We start from the raw sequence: 20670 nt of genomic DNA on the forward strand, positions 1-20670 counted from the left end.
CTTTCAATCATAAAATGGCATTTATCATTTTTGATGATTACTGAACGTAGCTGACGATGAGGATAGTGCGTGACTCATTTATTGAACAGTTTAAACCTCATGTTAAACTTAAGTCATAAAAAGTCATGTTACAAAAATATTGTATTGTACGTCATATTTTTTATTTAAATACACAAATATATTTAGCTCTCGATGTCTTCCAATACCACATATCCAAAGTAAATGAAAGAGTATTCTTTGTTGTTTGTATGTTGGTTCACAGCAATCTATCCTGTCTTAGGCCAGAACATGTCACTGAATCCTGCATTGTCGTCGCGATCCACACCTATCTTGATTTATAAAGAATTTGATATTCGTCTAAATTAATCTTATATCATGGATTATTATAGGTGGAACTGGTGAGATGGCATATCAGAGCAGCACAATTTTTTTTCATTAAAAATATTATATTTTGTTGCGAATGTAAATTATCATGTTATTAAATTTTTGATAGCTTCAACTTTGAGATATCATTTTTTTAAGCACTGCAAAAAACCAATGCTCAAATATATGAACACTAAAACCAAAACTAAGTAGTAGGCCCACTCTCCATATTAGCAAAAGGCTAGCAAAATCTTATTGCAAACTATTCGATGTCATAAAAAACCTGCTTACAGTAAAAAAATATCTTAATTGACTATCAGACATTTGACATTGTGCCATTATGTCACCGTCGAAATAAACAGAAGTCATAGCTTTCTAGCGACAACACGCGTTTATAGCGCATTTTTTACTATAATTTTTTCGTGAATTTTTTGAAACGGGATCTAGTTAAATAAATAATCATACAAACTTTAAACTACTTTTCACTCATATAATTAAAGTTGCAAATTTTATCTATAGCAGAATTCTCTAAAAATAAAACGGATTAGGATTGAAACAAAATATGGAAAGCATAAAATTTTACTTTACAAAATTATGAAACGGAAACAAAAAATGACAACGTCTAAAACCTTCTTATAACTTTATAATTCCACCAAAAATTTTACCAATTCATTTTTATTTCAAATAGATTTTCTTTATTCAAGCAACTAATGAAATTTAGCATCGATTTATTTTCTAACGTAGAATCCCGGAGTTTCAACATCCGCTGCTTCTTCGATTGACGATTCCAAAGAACAGTTATCATAATCTAGACTTATGCAACCAGAACTTGACGACGTTTTTCGTTTTTGATGAGAACACAAATTTGAACCGGCATTTTTAATTTTTGCGTCGGAGATTGTTAGAAACGAACTCTTTTTCATATAGTCGCCACTCATTGTGTAATTTTCCACTTCGGGCAATGCGTAATTAATTATATCACATCCAATCTCGTTTTTTGCAGTAAGAAAACTTATATCAATTTCGTCATTTGCAGAGCAGCTTGATCTAGTTAGTGATACTATTTCACTATTAGCTGAACTTCTTTTGCTGGATTCCGAAAAACCAGAATCATTGTTTCTATTATTTTCTAATACTTCAGGATGTTTTTCGAAGCTGATGCAATGCGTATCTGGTATACCAGTTTCGAAACCAGGATCTTGTTGATCCCATGTTACGTCGTCAGACTCGAGTTGCACAGAAATAACACTATATTTTGTTTCATCGTGTAATTTGTTAACTTCAACTGTTGTTTTGTTATGCTTTGAAATAAGTTCGACTTTTTCTTCAAGTGTCCCTATGATCCGGCCACGCGTAAGCACGGAAATATATCGATCCGAATCGTTGTTTTCATTTTCATAAAAGCCTGAAATGATTATGATTAAAAATATACATCATTAATATAGACGATGAAATAAAAAACGGGTTGAAAAAAGTGACGTCTGAAGATGCTGATGACCGAAAAACACAATTTTAAAAACGACCTTGATAGAGTTTTAGTTATTGTACATTAGTAGTACCAGTAGTATTATTAAAGTTTAGTGAACTTGGGAAAGAAAGAGGAAACAGATGAATTGCGTATTTGGGACTCAAGTTAAATGGTTTATCACTGTGAAAACAGATTTCCTGTTTTACTATGATCTTCTGTATATTTTTCTCGATATAATAAAATAATCACTCGTTGATTTTAGTTTCTCAGGTATTTCTTTCACACAATCCCGATGAATAGCGTCAAAAGTAACATCTGCGACAAAGACAAAATCGTCCTTATTTTGAGCAACAAAGGAATCCTGTAAAACAAGCAAACCCAAAACTCAAATATTTCAGATATGGACTTAGATAACTTCGATTCAACAGAATTTACTGTCGAGGGATTATATTCGTTGCATAAATTTTTTTTTTTCAAATATAACAATATTTCACAGTGAGTTGGATTGCCCAATTTTGGTAACCCACAAAGTCGACAATAAGAACCTCTAAAGTGGTTTTTTCGTTATACAAATTGATTTATAGAATATTATATAAACAACAATTTATTTGTATTTGACTGAAACGTGAAGTGATCACAAATTGGCGATTTATTATGCCCGGGAGGGTATAAACCTTTACTACCATGTTGCTTACATAATATTGCCACCAGGTATATACTTCTTGGAAATACAACAAACGCGTCGTTATTTAGAATTTTTATATAGAACGATGTGTTTTTTTGTATAGAAAATCGAAACGTTCGCGAAGTATATTGTTTTGCTATCGCCGTTTGTCTTCTATATAATTTGCCAAGCTATCAGGTTAATTTTTGAGAACGTAATTATTCGTATTCGGAAATCTCATAATGATTTTTTTTTTCATAGAAAAAAAATTTTGTAACTTAAATTCAACTTTTTAGAAATCTTTATTATCAGCTGTTCCCTGTCTAATTTTTTTTATTCAATTGCATTTTGTGAAAATGCTGCACTATGAAATTATCTCTTTAAACCCACATGGCATTGAAATATTATTTACCGGCAACTCTTTTATTGAATCTTCCAACGATGGTCTGCATGTAGCTACAGATTTTTTATATTTCCACGTAAAAAACACAATTATGAGAAGTACGGTTGATATTGATAATGTTACAATTGTTTTCCACATGACATTGTGATTGTGTTGATCCAAGAAAAAATATTTCTCTGAATGATTCAACATTTTATCTTTAACAGTTAATTAGGTGAAGAACTGGGAATAAAATAAAGATGTATATATCAACAATATCGGCCATTTTTCCATATCGGTATAGGCAAATATAGACCAATAATTTCAATATTAATTTCTTTGTTCTGATCTAGAATGTTTCGTAAGTGGTATGAATATGATCATAACTGATCAAATCATTAGTATATACGTTGACGATAATTACATATTACACAACGGTATCCGTGATATCGGCATTCTGAAATATCGGTGTACAGGTATCGGCGTTTTTCCATGGTGTCGATGAAAAAAGTGATATCTGTACAGCTCTATAGTTTGAATATTTGTGTGGCTTTACTCCACATATCATCGCACACAAATTTTCACCGCACACAAATTTTTCAAATTGAAGCTTTCAACCAATTTATGGCCATGCAAATACCATCCGTGATCGTAAGTGTGGGCTATATACGCAAAATTTGAGAATAATGGAATTGTATTCATACTCGAAAGTTGAGTGCCAAAAAACAAATAAAAATTCTCAAATAAATAATTAATTCATATGCTAGTGTGTGTTATATATAGTGTGTTATATATATATATTATTTTAAAATTTTCTTATGGGAGGTTATATAGTATACAGTAGTGGAGAATCTTATAAGCAGACGTGGTTATAATTTGTTTTACATTACAGCGTTTACAAATCAAATATATTGTACATCTTCACTAGTGGAAGTAGTCTACTGACAAACGAATTGTAGTCTGACAAAAAACAATGAACGAAAGATTTTAATATATTTTCCATGAAGATATATTCTCAAATCGCAACTTACCATTGTTGCAGGGTATTTGACATATTGGATTTGAGCTCCATTTGTTATCATATCCTTTTAGCCGTGTGAAGAAACAAACAGTCTCTTCAGCATTTCGTTTATACCTTGATGAAATATGCTCGGTAATGTTTTTTGCTATAATATTTTCTAATAGATCACATCTCCTCAATGTTTTCCCAACAAGAACGCTGTTTTGATTTTCATCATGTTTCATCCCCTTCACGTCTCGAGAAAATTCACTGTGTGATCCATTTCCAATTTGTACGAAGTCAGCAGGGGCGCGGAAAAAGCAAAAATCGACGCTGTAAAATAAGACAAAATTAATATAAATCTTTTTTGTTATTTATTCACTCGGTTCGACCCTAAGTAAAGGCGCCAACAATCAAATGCATGATTAAAAATTGGAATATATATATAACTACCGCAGCTTGAAATTTTGTATTCACAACTTATGGATGCAATTAGGCTTGCACGTAATTGACAAAAATCAATTCCGTAATTACGGCAAAATCAATTACGTAATGACCCCGTAATTGCGATATTTTTCCACGCATTTAAACCTATCATAACAACCAATTGAATCCACTTCTTTTCCGAATGGGCCATTGAAGTTGGGTTTTCATATTCTTGGCAGTACTACACGCCGGCGGCAGATGTTAACGACAAATATCAAGGAGTGAATTCAAACTAATTTTATTCTGATTTTTATCTTTTGTGTTAGCTTTGGTTTTCCTTCATCACCTTCGCAAATTAACTGTCCCATTTTTATGCGATCATCTTTATCATTACCGACACTGGTATACGGATATTTATGGAAACGATAGTTTTTTAAAATCGACTTTCGTACTAGATAAAAATGACGGGTTTCTAATTTATTAACCACCGACGAGCTTATTCTCTCGTTTGATTAACCTTGCGATTTCCTCGCGACGAAGACTTGTTTTTGCAGCGTTTTAGGCATTATCCGACATTACTGCCTTGTTAGCATTTTATAATAATAATTATTGATGTCGACTTATTGACGATATTCCGATTACCATGCTTCATTTTACATTTAATCATTTCGCGGACTGAATGTTTATAACATTATTTACGATAAATTTAAATCAAATATTATTTATTTGCGTATAATTTAAATACCGAACTTATACAAAGTTATATCGCAAAACAATGCATTTTGTGACATTTATTTTACACTCACGACATTTATTTGCTAACTCAAGTCGGCGATCCTATCGGCCAAGATTGACACAAGTTTGGTCGAGTGTCGGTGGTATTCAAGTCGACGATAAATCAAAATAAGTTGCCGCATTTGGTAAGACAGTTAATCATATATGGCCGAAATATTGCGAGGAATTGTGAAAAACATCATGAGCAAGGCCAAGTCCGGACTGATATATAACGATAAAACCGTTAACAGAACATCAAGATTTTGTAATAGAAAATGGATCTCGCACAGAATATACACACTGGCTCATATTTGATTATATATGATAGCAGTTAAATTTTTAGCGATCCGCGAGGAATCCGTCGTTTTGCTGTTTCTCTGCCGTCTCAATCGCTTTACCGATGCCGAGAAGACGAAGTTGCGCTGGTTCATTGCGCAATCTCTCTTTTGTCGTCATATTTCTATTTGATAAACGCGACATTAATTATCACGGCGAGGTATTGGCGCGAGTGATCAATCGCTCTTTTCGCTTATTTGGTTCCAATTCGTCGCGAAAGCTCTTCGTTAAATTTCACAAGATCGTCGTGTTGAAAGGTTATGGATATTTTCCTGTTATTCCCCAAGTCTGAAATAAAACAGCCAAAAGCAGTATGATATTCCATGTTCATATATCAAGTGTTGATATTAACAATAAAGAATGGTTAAGCATTGCTAATCCACACTTGGCGGGGAATTCCCACTATTTAAACGCGTGACTATAAATTAGAATAAAATAGAAACGGAACATATATACCATAAGTAACGGAAAACTGGAACAAGTAAATAATAAATAAAAGTAAAATGGATACAAATGTTTGATAGACCATGTTTGATAGATTCATCTCCTGCGTTCATTAGTCATTTCACCCGAAGAAGTTGAAACCGGGCTGTTAGCGTCCATCGGTCTTAACACAATTCTTCCCCCTATCTACGGTTATTAGGTACATTGGCCATGGCCATGCTAGATAAGATGCGAGAGAAGTTGAAACCAGGTGTGTTGGCGTCAATCGGCCTCAACGCAATGCTATCCCTTATCTACGGTTAAGTTGCGGGAGAAGTTGAAACCAGGTGTGTTGGCGTCAAACGGCCCTACTCAGTTCTTCCCCCTTAACTACGTTAATAATAAACATTGGCAATGCCAGATAAGTTGATAATAGGTTAGTAAATGGCAACGCGTCATGCCTTCCTTCACCTACATAACAAGAGAGAGAAAAGAGAGAAAAACGGCTGCGAATACCGAAACTCTAACTTCTTCTACTTGTTGAGCTTTCATTTTTCGCAATCGACGAAATTGACTGCTTTGAAGAAAGCTCGTTTTAATGCAATTATTACGACTTTACGTAATTCGTAACTTCCCTTCCGTAACTCCAAATAATTACGTAATTCCGTAAATCCGTAAATTACGTGCAAGCCTAGATGCAATATTTCATGATAATTTGAATCAAGAAAATACAGAACAATTTCACGATCTCCTGAAATATTTAGTGCTAGTCCAAACGGGTCACGGTTACAATTCTATTTGAGTAGTGCAAACTTTATTATATATATAGCCACGTTATTAATTAATCTTGGATATTTTAAATCAAATATTTACTTTTCACTATTTTTAAACTGATACTACTTCAGTTGTCTATATATTTTTTCAAATCGTCAACTATTTTACCTCCAAGTACTAGCAATTTGATAATGCATGTAATAAAATGTACTCTGTTATGGTAGATATAGAGCAATTTAGACTTTACACTTTAATGTAGCGTTGTAAATAGAATTACACCACTTTTATCAAATCCGAAAAGCTAATGGCAATGACGTAAAAAAATATTAATACTTCCAACATGTGTTGGGCATGAACGCGAACACTTTTTTATGCGACTGTAACCGCATATATATGTCACACTATGGATATGACTCTGTGGAATATAAAAAAAAATTCACTGCATATTATCGCATACTTCATGCCCTAAATGTATTTCTGTGTGATTTCACTCAAAAAATCGATGTAAGAGCGAGTCGTCTATAACGTAAAGCGATGAGTCAAGAAAAAAAGCCGACGAAAATATTGACCTCATTGGCAACGGCGGGTAAATATTAAGCAAGTTTACAGTATAACTACCCAGATTTACTTTATTCGAGACACCTTTTTCTTATGGTTTGATTGAAAAATTCATCTGTGAGAGTTAGTGAAAGAGTTTAATAAAAACCCCGATGAGGAACTTGGTGCACAATACAATCTGACAAGAAGATATAAAACTTGTGAGCTCTGTGCAGAACTTGAACTTAGCTTGATCACAATTAATCGTCGCATTTCAAATCTACGAGTCGAAATTTCCTGAGTTTCAATTTAATATTTGCAGGTTGATCTATATCTTAATTTATGAATAATTTATTTGATGTGAACCGTGTCGCGTAATAGTTTTCGCACGAAACATGTAATTAGTTCAAAATAGAAATGAACGCTTACTTATATTCGACAAATCATAAATTTATATCCCGCTGTCAACTACAATTTAGCGACAAAAGTATTCAACAAAACGCCAATATAATTTGCCATATGTGCGACGAAAAGTATTATCGATTTGCATTATACTGTTCGAAAAAATGTGGTATTATTGTCTCGCCACTACCTGTCCATAATATTTTCAGTAATTTTATTGAAATTTTACATTAAAATGATGTTTACAATGTAAGGCGTCGATGGAATAAGGATTTCCGTGACGGGACTCGACTAACAACATGTTGACATTACATAAAGTCATTGTTGTAACCAGATCCTAGCTTAATCCTATCTTATGTTGGTGTTTAATAATTCTCAACAACACAAGTGGAAATCTTCATATATAAGCTTTCGTATATATATATACAAAAGCACCACCTTCTTTGTGCTTCCATGAGCCATTTGCGCAGAGCATTATTTAAGAGAAAGATGCAAATTAGCAACCTCAAAAAGACCACAAATATTACGAAAATAATGAGAGAGCATCACTTACGAAGGATGAAAATTGTCGGTCGAGAGGGGATGGTAAATTCCTTTAATCGATATAATACCACGAACCAGTTCTTTGCATGGAGTTCTATCCGTTTCACTGCACCATTTCAATTCTTTTTGATATTCTTAAACAAAGACATGATTAGTTGTTTAGGTTAACATGCATAAAAAGAGCATAATGAGTTTTTATGTATTGGTAATATAAACTTGACGTATACCAGGATAGTTCGATAGTTCAAAGCAAGATCTTAACTCCTGATTAAAAACTCAAAGATTTACTCAGAATTGTATTTGCATATTAGTGGCTTAGTGCAATGTGGTGTCATGTGTGGCAAACAAATATATTTTGCCGCCGTAAGCCTAATGATATCAGAATTTTTATGCATAACCAATTTGCCAATACTTCTTATACTTGAATGCAACAAAACAAGTAATCTCACGACTAGTCGTATCTTATGCATTTGGTATTGGTAATAGACCTTGGTTATTCAAAACCCACCCTACGCGCAAAAAATAAAAGCGACGTAAACAAAACGATTTTAACATTAGCTCTTATGGGGAATGTGATCACCAGAGAAGAAATTTGCATTCTTGTAATTTTCTAGTTATCTTTTGTTGTAGACGTGTGCAGTTTTGTGAATAGAATACTTTTTATATACTTTTTGATATTTTTATCATGATAAACATGGCCAAGATTTTTGATAATCGTTCATTGAAATAATAATGGCCGTGGTGTTCCCGCTGGCGTGACATTCTGCCAACGCGCTGTGATCTGTGAAATGTGCGCTCCAACTGCTTCTTATTGTGTGATAACAGAATACCGGGACCACAACATACCGTGTTTGACGTTTAAAGAAAGACCTATTTTAGATAGTAAAGTTTGGCCGGAATGGCAGTCTGTTCACATATTCAGTCAGATTCACTTTTCAAGGTTACTGGCTTTGCGCATATTCTGTCGGTACAGCGAGCGACTTTTCTCTGAAGGCATGCTGACATGTTTTTAACCTAGTTAGGATACCGGTACTGTACCGTTATTGAATTTAATGTAATGGGTTGGTGATTTTTATCTTTGTTTTTGTATATAACTTATCCGACCGGGACCTATTTGCTAACATTTCAGTTCTGATTTAGTTTTCACCCCCTTCTGCCCTGGTACGGTACTGGTAGTTTAAAATAAATAACACGTCAGCATGCCTTCAATAGATGGGTGCTAACTGTACAGGTATAAATGCGTAAAACCAGTAAACAAACGCGATTGAAATGATATAGATAAAAGACTGTCGATTCCAAACGCTTCCAGTACCGGTACCGTACTCAAAGCGACATTAGCGCTGCAGTTCGTATTTCACAGGTTGGCAGAATGTCACGGTCTAGGACTAGGGGGAGTGACGTCAGCGGCAACGTCACGCTCATTAAAATTATAATGTACGATTATCAAAAAACTTGACCATGTTTATCGTCATAAAAATATGGAAGAATATCTAAAAACCACTCTATATTTAAAACTGCCCAGGTTTACAACGAAAAATCACAAAAAATGCAAATTTTCGCCCTGGTGATCACATTCCCCATAATAGCCAATGTTAAAACAGTTTTGTTTACGGCACTTTTATTTTTGCGCGTAGGATGGGTTTTAAATGACTAAACTAAGGTCTATTGATGGATAGCGCGTATAAAATTTAATTCCACTATTACCAAGAACGCTAAACAAAATATTAATCGTTAGTTGCTGTGATTTTTATAGTACATACCGAATAACTGTAGTTCACAGTACTGTCCAGCTCGTTTCATTGGCAGGTAAATAAAAAATACTTCGCTCTTTTTCCCCTTCGGCAATATACAAGTGCTAGTTGGAGTCATTTGGCAGCAATCTTTAACACTTTGCCAGCTTTCTCCGATTTCTCTACACATGTAATTGATGAAAAATGCAAAAAAGTTCAAAAGTCATGTCGTTGTTAACGAATCACGACGCCATATACAAACTTGATTTCGACCAAAAGAAATATTTTAGTTTAGACTAGATATCAGATAGCTAAAGTAATCAAGGTAAACGCAGGTCACCTTGGAGCATATATTAAGTTTGAAGAAGCCTAACTTGAAAAATTTGTGTCTAAGAAGGATGGAACAAAAAACTAATTTTGTATGATGATAAATGTGTATATATTGTATATGTATTATCTATGATATTGCAGATAATCAACGGAAAGAATTTTTATTGAGTTATATATTTTTTTTAACACATTGGAATGCGAGGCTTTTCTAATATTTGAGTGCACCTCACAGAGATGTCCATGTTTGATATTCAGCTTGTGTTGCAATATTTTGGAGACGTATACAAAATCTTATTACAATCCAGCCTATATGGACCAAAGTTATACTAAACTCCTAATCTTTATATAAACATGAACTCATATTCTTACATTTCTCGAGTTCAAAGACTCGTTCATATTCTGAGCAGTATACAACGGTTCAAAAGTGAAAACTTGATCTCACATTTTTCTAAATTACCGTTATTGTGGTAATATTAAAGATATCAATCAAGCTAACATAAATCTGCTTACGAAATAATAGTATACGTCAAATTCCGTGCGTAGTTTCCTCTTTCATAGATGTCAATCCAAAATTCGACGTCACCTCGAGATATGAAAAGATCTTGATATGAAAGACCAGTACAGTCTGTCATATCGCCATCGTCTAAATTAAAGATATATTGCAATTTCGAATTTACATGTAATGTTTTATAGATTTACTCCAAACAAAGTCAACACTCATCTATAACTTTATGGTAAAACTACGAGTTACCAGTGCTTATCAATTTGTTCTCAATAGCGACCAAACAATCCATTAATCAATGACGGATTATCAATGATGAACCCCAAACTCTGTTTTAAAAATAGATAACTGCAAACTCACAAAGTTTCTTCTTTAAGCAATCTTCCACGTCCACTTTACACATATCGCCTTTGTAGCTGCAATCAGTGATGGCGGTTGAAAATTTCAAGAAGAGGAGAACGAGCAGGGTCAGACTCTCTTTTTTCATATCAACTAATTTATTAATCATCTTAGGTATAACAAGAAAATACTTTAATAATGCAAAATATAAATGTCATTACTGATGATACCTTTTTGGTTGCTATTTTGTTTTCAAGCAGCATTACACTAATTTGGGACAAGCACAGAATAATTGATATTTACAATACCTGGGAAATATTGCATACATTTTCCATGATAATAAAAATGTAAGTGATAATGATACTAAGAATATGCATTTAATCAGCCCATTCCCAACAGTTACTTGGCTCGTACTTGGTAAAATTTAGAGTTGAACTTTCGTTACATATTTGTGATACGAAATATTACGATGTGTTTTTGTTTTGTCAATGGGCGTAGCGCCATCCACAAAACGCAGCTCAGCCGCAATCTGCTACATTTCACGAATCACATTCATTCCCAAGAATCGCTCGAGTTCAATTCTTTTCGTCCAATATATGACATATATAATTATATAATCGCTTGAAAATCTGAACTTTTAAACAGCTATAAACGGCTTGTAAGTTTATTGTTGATGGTTTCTGGAATAAGAACCGTGATGATATAATCTACTGGGTAAGGCCTTAAAACCACGTATACTGTAAAAATAACAATAGAAAATCTGACAAGACGTCAGATTTAAAGATTGACAAAAACAATGATAAACTAACTTCACCACTGCCATCAATTTTCAGACGGAAAAAAATTTGCCGTATACACAGCAAAGTACTATTACATGCTATGGGGAACCGCATATTTGAAGAGAATTAACAACAATGGAAATATCTGGTAATCCCTCGGAATAAGAATTAACATCAACCACTTTACCACTAATGGTAGATCTTATCACAATAAAAACATATAAATAGATATCAATGAAGACCAGAATATCCCAAGTTATTTTTTTAAATAAAGTTCGCTAAACAACAAGCGAACAGAAAAAAATCGTTGCCAAATATGGCGACAACGACAATTTTTTTTTAAACATTAATAAATAAAGACGATAGTGTATTTTATTAGAAAGAGGAAAAAGATGATTGTGCTTCATTTGTGTTTTAAAATAATTTTAATTCAAAATTGTAAATTAAATTTGTTATATATACATTAAATATTTTGTAGTTACACTCGTGATGAAAAACTTGGTAGGAAATTCAGATAACGCAAATCAACCTTGTGGGAGGGTGTTTTGCAATCCGACCTATCCCATATTTTCATTGAGAAGAATCATTAGTTACATCAATTGATGTTCCATCAAACGCTGTCTTTATCAATATATCATTTATTTCTAATATAATGAACTCTTTCAATAAATAAATATATATAAGTGTTTATTCATCCTAAAATCATTAATCAACAATCAAACATAAAACACAATAAAAACTCTCATCACTCAAACAACAGACTAATAGGGGAATTAATAGGAGGCCAGAAGAACCATGCGATAAGTGAATCAAAGCAATTCTACATTGTATATTTATAACAAATATAAATCATGTTGATTTATTGTTGGTAATTATCATGAATCAATAATACTGTGAGATACACATACGACAAAATTTAAAATAACCGGAGCAAGCAAAAACGTTTTATTTTATTTTAGACATGTGTAAAGTTATATCAATATTTATTTAGAAGATATTGGGAATTTAAAAACTGGAAATTTTTATTGAGTATGTCATTTACATTTATTGTCAATAAATATTTCAAGATACTTCATGTATTACATTTCAGCTAGAATTTCACCACCAATGGAAAGACTTGCTTACATTTTTTATGGAAGAGCTTAAAGTCGATTTAGAATAACTTTATTTGCAACAATTCATTTGCTCTCATCCAATCATTCAATTTTGTGATTCTATCATTCATAACAATTTGAAGAGTATTAGCAATCTGGTGGATTTTAGCAATACGAGTGTCGTCAGCAAACATTGTTGTGTCACTGTTGGTAGCATTTTTCAATCATTCAAAAAAAATTATAAAAAGTAAAAGGCTCAGTATTGAACCCCGGGGAACTTCGCAAGATATTGTGAATTTTTTGAATTCAGTTAGACGTATATACTGACTTTGCTGAAACATATATTTTGGAAAGTGATGGAAGTATTGAAATAGAACAATAGTTTGACAAATGTCACTTTGTGGAGCTGGCAGTTTAAAAATTGATAAAATCTTCATTTTTATACACAAATAAAATAGTCTTGCTAAATAAGGAGATATAATAACAGATGAAAATTTGATATTTTTTTGGAATAGTATGAATACCAATAGCTTTGCCGCAACAAAGGGTAGTTTCCAAACAGTGGCGACATGTAGCCTGCAGCATTCATGAGACCCTGTCCTAACTAATCACTGATTTTGGAATACTCAGTCATTGTTCTTAATTGATTCAACTATCCCAAAAGCAAATGTAAAATATAATTGAATATAGGATTTAACATTTCTGCGTAGTCACACTTAACATTTATGAAGAGCTTTCTCTTAGGATCTTTAAATGTTTCCATGAACTGGATGGACTGAAACATCATTGTCAATATATTATTTCCGTTGGAGGTTTTCGATATATCAACAACTTGAAATAACAATGAATAATTTTTTATGTTTCAATTTCAATATTTTACGTTTTACAGATACGAATTTTCGACAGTTGCTATTTCAGGTTCCGTATATTTAGCAAAACGTTTATCGGGCAGAGAGAGTATTAATTGGTACCACTCCATTTCAACACTTTCTCCACTCCTAAAACAATTATATATAAAATGCGCTTCATTCACTCCAAAATCTGAACTTAGGAAATTAAATACACTAAAGCGTCCTAACGTGCTCTGAAGTATGAAATTAGTTTCATGATTTAACATTTTTTCAAATTTTTGCAAAGTCGAGTTAAATCCCGAAGGACAGAATTATGAAAATTTTAGCTTATGCTCTATATATATAGATATTGGAATATCTGATAAGCAAAAGTATACAATGTCCACTCACAACGAGAACACACGCCCTATAATAGTAGGCAGTTCTTTCGTTCTGCCTCGCACTGCACAGGTATTAAAATGTTGTGTTCTTTTCTATTTGTTCTTATTTTCCGCGCAGATCTTTTGTTGGAGCTCCCATGGCATTCTATTCCCCGCAACTAAGCAAGCTCTTAGAGGAAACGTTGGTGTACACTGTACAGTATCAAGGTCATATGACAAAAATCGCAAAGAATCGAATTTTTTACCAAAACGACGAAATTAGAATAATAAAATTGTATTTTTAGTAAGATATCCGAACACTGTCTCATTGTTTTTCTCGGAATTAGAATTTGAGATAATGGGCATTTCATTGACCTGGTGGGTAAAGTCGAGTTTTGAAAAATAACTAGAGCAGAATCTACTTGCTTCTCTGTATCACTGATCTGTTATCATCTTTTTTCAAATCATAAAAGGGTTTGCACATGATAAAGGGAATAACCTGTTCAAACAATCGGTATCTAAACTTAGGACTTGTATATATGAACGTTTATATAGTTTCGTTCAAACGTTCTGATTGTTAATCTATATTACCAGGATATGAGGGCCAAATTTAAATGTCTAGAATAGAGTAATGCTGTATCTAACAAGGATTTCTGTCGAAATCTGGAATCGATTTCAGCCACGATTTCATAAGAGGCAAGGCAAAGAATTACTCAAAAGCCGGAAGGCCTTGCCGTTGCGGGTATGCCAATTGAGCCTGCAATTTGGCTAATTTAATCAACATACGCTTTATAAACCAACGCCTACAATCGCTACATCGAACGCCTCTGAATGTTACATGATATCGCATACTGCATCACACTTCGGAATAGTTTATCGTTTATCACGACTTCAATTCTAATCACATTCGACTACCATTGTTCCAGAGTTTTGTAATTTTCTATTGCAGGTTTAGAGGAATAAAGGAAACATAAATTCATATAGTGATGAAACTTTTGAAATTATTGAACGCTAAACGCGGATCGTTTTACTTGATTACTGTTTTTGTTCATGTGATATTTGCCGTTGGGAACAGATCACTTTTCTCCGAAATTAATGAACCAATCGTTTCAAATTTCCAGGTGCTTGAAGATGGAAAAAGCCGCAAGGAAGCTTAAACTTCTATTGTGCCACCACGTGACATTACGTCAGATCAGTCCGACATCTTACAAATAAAACTGGTTCTCACCTCACGGTCTAACATGTACCTACCATTTATTCGAAATAATAATGCGAAAATGCCCTGATGATATATAAATATAATTCAATATTGCACACAACACCAGCTATCTCACTCGAACATCAGGTATACGAATATATTCGAATTTAGTAATGGGCTCAAGACTATGTATTCAAAAAACTAATATATATGTATAGCCTACACAAAATTTTTATTGTTCAAATCTGTACTTGATAGTGTTGTACTTGATGATAAACTTCCAAGTAAATACGTAGCTATAGAAAACAAAAATATCGATCCCAACCCGTCATCACAATTTGGCATTGGGAGTTTTTACACAGGCAATTTTAGCGACGAATCAATCAATACTAATTAGCGTATCCTACACGTTTCATATTTCCGGAAATAGGATCGGAAGAATCTCGCCGATGCGGCAACGCGGGCCTTATGGTATACAATCGACACGCTATTCTATGAAATACATCACGTTACCTTTTCGATTCGTTACGATTCGTTTTTTCCGCAAACAAAGTTACAGAAGAGATGATGTCTTAGTGTGTTTCTAGTAAGCTTTCTGCTACGACGACTTAGCTGTCAGATATTCCACCGTCATCTGTGTCACTTACAAAGGCATGTATTATAAAGCAAAGATTCTCTAAATACCGAGCATAAACATAACATATCGTTATAAAATACCCATTTCACAGAATGAACAATCTACTAATACACATTGCATTTAATATCAGCATCTAAAATACGCACTTCGATCTAATTGACCCATAAATTTAATATCTGTTTAGCCCGCAGGCAATTCAGAGAATTTAGAGTTCCGAATTAAGCGTTATTCAAAATATGGAATTTTAGTGCATTCAGAAGATTTCGGAGTATGTATAGATTCATAATGCTCTAACATTTTGCTATTTCTGTTAAAGATGAATTCGTTAATTCACAAGAGTTATCATTAACATGTTGCAACGATATAAGAATTAAAAGTATTTCACAACTTAATAAGATGTTCAGCCTATATCATAAATGTACCAGACTTCATTGTGGTGGTCTCTCAATACCAGAGCTGCCAAACAAAATTGAAGATATGGTATTATGCTTCTGAACTGCAGAAATTAGGACACATTTGACTTGAAAACTGATACTTAGCCTACTTACAAAGATTTGAATTTTAATATGCTTAACAACCATAAAGTGTAAAATCAATATCTTAAGCATAAATTTACTCGTTACATTACAAATAAAATTCAAAATTTATTAATTCTTCCTGAACTAGAATTTTTTTTATATTTTCCACAATTGGATTTCCATAAGTTGCCTCATATGTAAATTTATTCTGACTTCGACCTAATTGCAACCTAATTCGACTTTCTTAAATACCCGTAATTCTCAATTCGTCCTCATGTGCAGTAACGGTACTCATATTCTTCACGTGCTTTAGTCGACGAACCTGTTATCCTTTGGTGTAATGCAATACACTGTCAAAAACGTCGGTTATAATATTTTTAATGTAACTTGAAACATTATCCAGAAGGCACAAGTTGATGGTGACATGATAAACCTAATGCTTATACTTGCATACAGCTGCTATTTTCCTGTTTGTGTACTCAGTTTACATTTCATTATTATAATGACGAAGTCATAAATAGATATTATGATGTATGCTGTAATGCTTGCGTCAAAGTGATTAATGAAAATCAAGGGAAAAAGGAAGCCTACTTCTTTACAACTGTGTATTATCTTTTATATATCACAAACATCTCAAAAGTTTTTTAAATAGATTCATCAACAAAGCCAGAAGTATTCTTAGCTTGACTGTAACACCGAGCGAAAACTGAGAAGAATTGATATTTCTGAATCCCCACTTAGAGGTTTTTACATATTACTTGATTTTTAACAGCACGCCGTGAACGACCCGTAAAGTCATGGAAACAGATTCGTAGTCCTATCGTACAAAGTCTTCTCTTTATTCATAGTTCTTTATCAATACGACTCCTGCACGTAGGGATTTGTTCAAAAAGAATTGTTTTAAAACAATTGTTTTAAATCAAGTTTTTTTTTGCCTGTTTTGTTCAAAATGACTGTACTATTTGATTTTTTTGTATTAAATGGGTTGAAGAAAAATGGACGTAAAAACTCGCCAAGCGCTTCATATTTGCAATAAATCTTACAAAACGCCACAAATATCGATAGAGACCCATGTACACCTTCTCAAGCTGTAGTTCAGGGGTTGGCGCAGTAAGACGCAAACCAATAAGCCATTACGCGAACGACCCTGCTGCGATGAAACCAACTTGCGAAAATTGGAATGCGATCGAATAAATGAGTTTGTATAACCTTGAAAAACTCTATCACTTAAACCTTAAAAACAAAGCATGCTAAGCATAAATTAACCGAACAGTATTAACCGTAATAATGCCTTCATTTTATGAGGAAAATGTCAATACATGAACTCGAAATCTATATTATGGCGTCATAACAGATTAGTTATGGCGTCTTTGCAGCAGAGGACTCCTACAATTAGCATAGGCTAGGCCAGGATGTCTCGTCGTTTTGTATCAGTAGATTACCGCCGATAGAAGCATATTCTTCATTATCGCAACCCACTCGTTTTGCCGAAGGGCTGCACTTGATCTAATTGCTTTTGTAGTGGGCTAGTGAGCTAATTTTCATGATTATTCTTACTCAAAACGTCTCTCTGATATCTCGGCTAAACATTCCGGGTATAATCTTATGACTTTGGTGGAGATACAAACGTGGCGATAAATGCACGCAATAGAAGTAAAAGTCAAATTAAAAAATGTTACGTACGTTTTTGAAATTATAATTCCGGCTGCGTGTGCAACTGCCAGAATGCAACGTTTTGGCGTAGTTTCGCGGCGATGCAAGGGGTATTTCAATAAAATAAAATACAGAAAACATTTAATTTAAAACAAGCCCTCGTTTTAAAACACCATGTTTTTTTTAGAATTGATAAAAATAAAAAAAAACTACCTGCACGGCAATTCAGAAAAAAACTAATCGAAATGAAAAATACATAGCTTACGGCAGCGTTTGCAAACCTATCACCGCAACTCAAAGGTCGCCTGAAAATACTCTTGGGTCGCTTGTTTTTTCAATGAAATCCTAAAAGTTGGTAATTTTAATTTTTTTTAATAATTTTTTTTGACATTGAAGCGTTGATAAATATATGTGGGAAGCACCACGGCGTAATACTAATCTATTTTGCTAATTTGAAGCCATGCCACTATTTTGAAAACGAGCGCAAATTTCTCACGATGAGATAAAATATGATTGTTATACGAAAATGATTGACTGTAATCTATTTAACTTTGGCGGTCATAAAAGCAGTACATGACATTTAGTATTTTCTTGGGTCGCGGGGTTTTACAAAATTTATTTTCCAAAAAATGGGGTCGCTTAGAAAAAATTGGAAACCACTAACCTACGGAGAATAAAAGGCATAGTTAATATTTCCACTCCCAGTAACCGCAATATTATATTTAACATTTCGATTGTTCGTGAAACAAATTTCATCTTTGGATAATTCGAATCATGATAAAATTTAAATATTTTATAGCCTATTTAAATTAGGGCAAAATGTGAACATATATCGAAGAATAATTCTTTGCTATAACATGGAAAGAGTTACCGGCAGATGAATAGGATTTTATTTTTCTCTGTGAAGAATTACCGTTTTTTCCAGCGTTTCTCAAACTGTGTGCCTCGGCACAGTAGTGTGCCGCGAGAGATTCTCAGGTGTGCCGCGGAGTTTTTTGAAATTTTAGAATTTGGAATAAGCTATTCGTATTGCACATAAGCATGCATGCAACGGGCAGTCTGTGAGACTTGGAGTACGCATTATTTATTATTACACTGATAATATTATAGCATTTACCTTGTCGTTATAGTAAGGGTAATTGTTACGTTTTAACTATATTGTTATGTCATAATGTATTTGTAAGCAGACGCCCACCTTCCACCACGTTGACTTGCGCGGTTAGTTTGCAAACAGAAAACCAAGTTTGGACGGGTTCTGACCATCTGCGTACAAATTTTATTCAATCATCGGTGCCAAAGTCATCAAAATAATCTAGTCATTTGCATTCCCATGGCACTGTAAACACGGATTTTCTGCTCTGCAGAAAACACATCGCATTAACATTTAAACTAGAATTCGGTTGGAAACCGAAGACTTATTGGTCGAAGGTTCGGGGATCCCCCAAAACAGTGGTCTTACTCCATAGTGACACCGTGTGTCCCATCACTAATTAATTAATAACTCGCTAATTATACGACATAATCCATCCAAAATCTGGAGCAGATTGAACCTCGCTTTCGTGAGATATCGGGTGCATCTAACACACAGACATACAGACAGACAAAAACCTATCAACATACTCACCGATCAAGATCGATAAGTAATAACGAGTATAGTTAAACTTGACGAAGTGTGCAACAAAATCCGTGGTTTTTATACGAACAAAAACTATTCTTATCACAGGTCTCTTGGTCTCCCTTAAAGTCAAAACTACATTGAATTATAGTGAAAAGGACTGCTTCTTCGTCTAATTATAATACATTGTTCTCCACTGTCCATAGTGTTCAACCCGAGGGTACATGTCCTCAGATTCCTCACATATGTTCTGGATCAGTTCTATTATTGAACACGTTTAGTGGCCATAACGATCGTTTCAAAATTTTGTTGTTATTGTTATTGTCTTTCGTCATTATCATTAAAAAATCGCTTTTCTCTTCGAATACTGGACCAATTGCTTTGGAATTTTCAGTGGTTCAAGATTGATTTTTTCGCCAGAAGGCTATAACTTTCATTTATTTTTGAATTTTCTATGAATTTTATGAGATCTAATATTTCATCCAAAATTGCGCTGTATTAATTTTTAATTATGGGAACACGGTTTTCAATCCGCCAAGCGTGACGGCTGACTGTGAAAATTCTTGCGACTGAAAACCCGGAACTTTTTGAGGGTACGGTACCGGTAACGTCAAAGGTAAACCCTGCTTCGCTCTAGTCTACGTGTCCATATATTTGAGCGTTGCTCTCTTGTTTCAATGGCGCTCCCGAAGTATGTGCACCAAGATGGCGCACAACCTGAAGCCTAACTTGGTACACATTCTATGTTTGGGTTGTGCGCCATCTTGGTGCACAGACTTCTGGAGCTCGATTTTAACTGCGTAAACATAATTTTTATAGAAAGTATATAGGTGCGAGTTTTTAATTATGCTGGAAGGAAACGTCATTAAATAATATATTCAAATTGAAACATGGTAAATATTATTCCAATCAGAATACATACACACCGCGCTTGGTACCACTGGCCGCCAGCCTGACACAATGCCGTTTTGTT

The 20670-nt window shown here is 33.8% G+C and overlaps 1 protein-coding gene across 2 annotated transcripts; it reads right to left on the reverse strand.

The window, feature by feature from the left end:
- Positions 1-189: 189 nt before the first annotated feature.
- Positions 190-11154, reverse strand: LOC120338219 (uncharacterized). 2 transcript variants are annotated; one of them, XM_078117043.1, is made up of 7 exons: positions 11015-11154; positions 10663-10795; positions 9853-10004; positions 8103-8226; positions 3909-4210; positions 2908-3074; positions 1811-2192 (listed from the first exon to the last, which is right to left on the reverse strand). In XM_078117043.1, the coding sequence occupies exons 1-7, from the start codon at positions 11139-11141 to the stop codon at positions 2037-2039; spliced, it is 1161 nt and encodes a 386-aa protein (XP_077973169.1). In that variant the 5' UTR covers positions 11142-11154; the 3' UTR covers positions 1811-2036. The 2 variants fall into 2 exon arrangements, with proteins under 2 accessions (XP_039262103.2, XP_077973169.1); XM_039406169.2 differs by lacking the exons at positions 1811-2192; positions 2908-3074 and adding an exon at positions 190-1768.
- Positions 11155-20670: the final 9516 nt, after the last annotated feature.

Source organism: Styela clava, chromosome 10, assembly GCF_964204865.1.
Source record: "Styela clava chromosome 10, kaStyClav1.hap1.2, whole genome shotgun sequence".
NCBI classification, from domain to species: Eukaryota; Metazoa; Chordata; class Ascidiacea; order Stolidobranchia; family Styelidae; genus Styela; species Styela clava.